The sequence below is a fragment of the Microtus ochrogaster genome, chromosome 7 (assembly GCF_000317375.1).
Source record: "Microtus ochrogaster isolate Prairie Vole_2 chromosome 7, MicOch1.0, whole genome shotgun sequence".
NCBI lineage: Eukaryota > Metazoa > Chordata > Mammalia > Rodentia > Cricetidae > Microtus > Microtus ochrogaster.
This window is the reverse complement of record NC_022014.1, coordinates 4114105-4117789: the sequence shown is the minus strand read 5'-3', so window position 1 is coordinate 4117789 and position 3685 is coordinate 4114105. Positions and strand designations below refer to the sequence as shown.

The following is a 3685-nucleotide window of genomic DNA, read 5'->3' as shown; positions in this document are numbered from 1 at the left end:
GAGGTACACAGACATTTGTGCAGGCAAAATGATCATATACATAAAAATGCTTAAAATTAAAAATAGGAGTATTTCAATACTTTTAATATCAGCATTTGGGAGATGGGGTAGATCTCTGTGTATCTGAGGCAAACCTAGTCTAGGCCAGCCTGGGTGATAGAAAGACCCTGTCTTCAAGAAATAAAAAAGAGGAGGAGGAAGAAGAGGAGGAAGAGGAAAGGGAGAAGGAGGGGAAAAATAAGAAGACACCTGATGTACACTGACATGTGTATACACATGCATGAACACTGAATCTACATGCACATACAAGTAACACAGAAACGAAAGACCCTTAAAAGCTCAGAGGTAGAGCACATGCCAAATGTATCTGTGGTTTGGGTTCAATCCCATTAATATAGACAAAGACACAGACACACAGACACACACAATATACAGGCACACAAACACAGACACAAAGACACACAAACACATAGAAAAAGAGACACAGAGACAAAGACACAGACATACACACAGGCACAGAGACACACAGATACACACACAGACACACACAAACACAAGACATACACATACACACAAACAGACACACAGACACACACACACACACACACACACCCCTGCCTGGCCTCAGGTGCTACAGATGGGATGGACAAGAGAGTTCACCCTCCCCTCAGTCTCTGCCTCTAATTGTGGCTCCTGTTAAGTCTTGTGTGTCTTTCTATCCCCAAAACCTCCGAGTCCCTCAGCATCTGTTCACCCGTCCTGTCCCTAAATCCAGTCTATCCAGCGAGACTACCTTGGACACCCGAGTGACAGGCCAAGCAGACATTGACTAAGTGCCCCTTGTTCCTTAAGCAGGGCAGGAGCATGACTGTGGCCCTCGACTCTCTGAGGTCATCAGAACCTTGTAGAGGCTCTGGAAAGTCTGACAGACCTGGGGCTGCCTAGGCTTATGGAGGCCTGGGCCTGTCTGTAGACTTTCTGAGGCCAGTTGTCCTTCAGCAGAGCTGGTTGAAACCTGCCTGGCAGAGCTGGGGAAGGGCTCCCAGCAAACCTCCCCCACTTGTAATGCCAGGTTCTGACCAGGCGCTCATGAGAGAGAACCCAGAGGTAACAATAGGAATAAATGGCTGTCACTGTCACCAGCCCTGTTGATGTAAGCTGCAGTGCCAAGTCGGCAAACACAGTGTGTCCGGGAGCCTCCCCACATGGCTTTGAGAACTCCCCCAGGAAGAGCCCCCCACCAGCTCCTTCCTGTCCCTCTGGTGGCCTGTGGCTGCTTCCTTCTGGACAGGGGCCCAAGAGACTCCAGGAGCATATAAGGGGAGGGGAAGGAGGTCCAGGCACGAGATACCCTGGGCAGATTCTCCCAGTCAGGTAAGGCGCATGGCTCCCAGGAGCGGGCATGGAGAAGTCCAGCTGGTTCCCTGACTAGGAGTTAGGTTGTCCTTGCTCTTTCCCTCAGATCTTGAGATGTTCCAGCCGGAGGCCATGCTGCTGTTGGTGATCCTTGCCATGCTGGGGACCCCAGCCTTTTCGGCAGATGGTAAGCCTCTCCCTGGTGGCCACCTCATCTTTCTCAACCCCGGAGCCCAGGGACACTTCCCAGCCTTTGCCACAGACTAAATGAGGTCGCAGGACAACCTCCCTGGCTTCGAGGATGGTAAGACAGGCCCTCCACATGGCTGAGTGGGCTTTCTCCTTGCTGGGTTTCTGTCCACACAGATTATCATGGCAAAACAACGGGCACACCTTTCTGTACTTCCACTCCTGAGGGAAAAAACCTAACAGGAGTTCGCATGTATGTTCGGAATAGCGTGATCATGGGGTAAGTATGGGTGGGATCACAGCCCCTCCTGCTGTGTCCTGTCCCAATTCTTCCAGTTTCAGGAACCCATCTATAAGTACATGGTCTAGAGGGAGAGGGAGAGGGAGGGAGAGGGAGAGGGAGAGGGGAGAGAGAGAGAGAGAGAGAGAGAGAGAGAGAGAGAGAGAGAGAGAGAGAGAGAGAGAGGTGGGATGGAGACACACACACACACACACAGGACAGAGGCAGAGAAACTGAGTTATTCCGTAGCCCTGTTGGGTGACTGATCTATGGTGTCTTCCCACAGAGTTCCCATTTGGCTCCTGGTGACTGGTTAAAGCTATTTGATGTTTATAGTCAGGGAGCCACTAGACAAACCTTTTGTCTCATCTCTGTCCCCAAAAAACCTCTTGATTACAGTCCTGTTATTATAGAATCCATTTTTAATCCATCTGATCAGCCCATCTTGGTTGATCAAGGTTGGAGATGCACCTGCCTACTCAAGTCAAACACACAAGGTGCTGAGTCCCCACACTTGAAGCAAAATCTAAACTGTCTGGCTAGAGCCTAAGAGCTGAGGGTCAGAGGGGAGCTCTGACTGATTATTAGAGGCATGATATGCTGGAAGCAGAAAACCCAAAGTAGGCCTTTCATAGTGGGGTTCACCCTCCTTGAGGCTGGAAGGATGAGGATGCCGGTGGAGTCAGTGGGCAGGGCTGGTGAAGTTCCCTAGAGCACGGAAGGCACCTGTTCTTCTGGGTCTGCTGTTGTCTTATAAGTGACTGAAATTTATAAGTGACCAAAATTGAGAAATTTCCAGCTTGGCTAAGGTCAGCTTCTCATGACAGTAGCTGCTCCGTCTGAAGGTCTCCTGAGCAGGTAACCAGGTTCTGCTCTGCTTGTGATGTCACTGTGCATGTGGGGGGACTGAGTCCCCAGCAGGCTGAGTAAGGACCACAGTGTCTGAGAGTGGCTTTCCAAGTGAGGGACTTGTTTGTGTGTCTCAAGAAGTCAGAAGAGAGCGGGGAGGGGCGCCATGGGCCGGGAGGCAGGGCACGACGTGTCTGGATGAGGGTCCTAAGCTTGTCCTCTCTCCTAGTGTCCAGGTGGAGCACGATCACAACTGGGGTGATGTAAGTGGCTACGCCGAGGGGACTCCTGTGGTGCTAACTCTGAGCGAGGATGAACACGTCCTCTGGGCCTTCGGCACATACAGAATCTATATTCAGCAAATAGTCCTGTACACCAGCAGGCCACGGGATCAGTATTTTGGGTCCCTCAAAGCTGACAATGAGTTCTCTGATCACCCTCAAAATGCTGACCATGTGCTCAAGGGCTTCTGTGGCTTTTATGTGAGGGGTGGGTTAAGGGCCATCAAATTTGTGTGGGGGAGTAAAAGTGGGACGTGCACAGAGTAAGGCGCATGGCCACGCAAGCTGAAGCGGTCTGTGTCCATCCCCCTCCAGACTTCCAAACCGAACCCACTAATAAATACAACATCTGCATGAACTCTGTGTCCAGGTGGGATTTGTTCTGAGCAGTCTCTGTGAACGGAAATGAAGGGTGGGTAGAAGTAGGTCGGGCAAGGATTAGGCTCTGCCTACAATGACCCTAGGCTATAGTCTCTGAGTGTCAGCTCAGACAGCACCACTGTGTCCTGTCCTGTGTATGTGGTCCACACTTGGCTGTCCTCTGCTGACTCTACATTGTTCCAGACTTCTCTGGGTGTCCTCAGGGAGGCCACTAAACATTTGCCAAGAGCTGGGTCTCACCAAGCTTCTTGGCACTGAGGGATCAAAAAAGGGGTGTGGCTGGAGGAGCTGGGGGAATGGCTCAATGGGTAAAGGGCTTGCTGTGCAAAAATGCGAACCCAGGTTTGGC

The 3685-nt window shown here is 51.2% G+C and overlaps 1 protein-coding gene across 1 annotated transcript; it reads left to right on the top strand.

Annotated features, from left to right (window-relative positions):
* The first annotated feature begins 1470 nt into the window (after window positions 1–1470).
* Window positions 1471–3222, top strand: LOC101979555 (zymogen granule protein 16 homolog B-like). Its single transcript, XM_013347026.1, has 3 exons — window positions 1471–1543; window positions 1723–1825; window positions 2904–3222. Exons 1-3 carry the CDS (start codon window positions 1471–1473, stop codon window positions 3220–3222), a joined length of 495 nt encoding a protein of 164 aa, XP_013202480.1.
* Window positions 3223–3685: the final 463 nt, after the last annotated feature.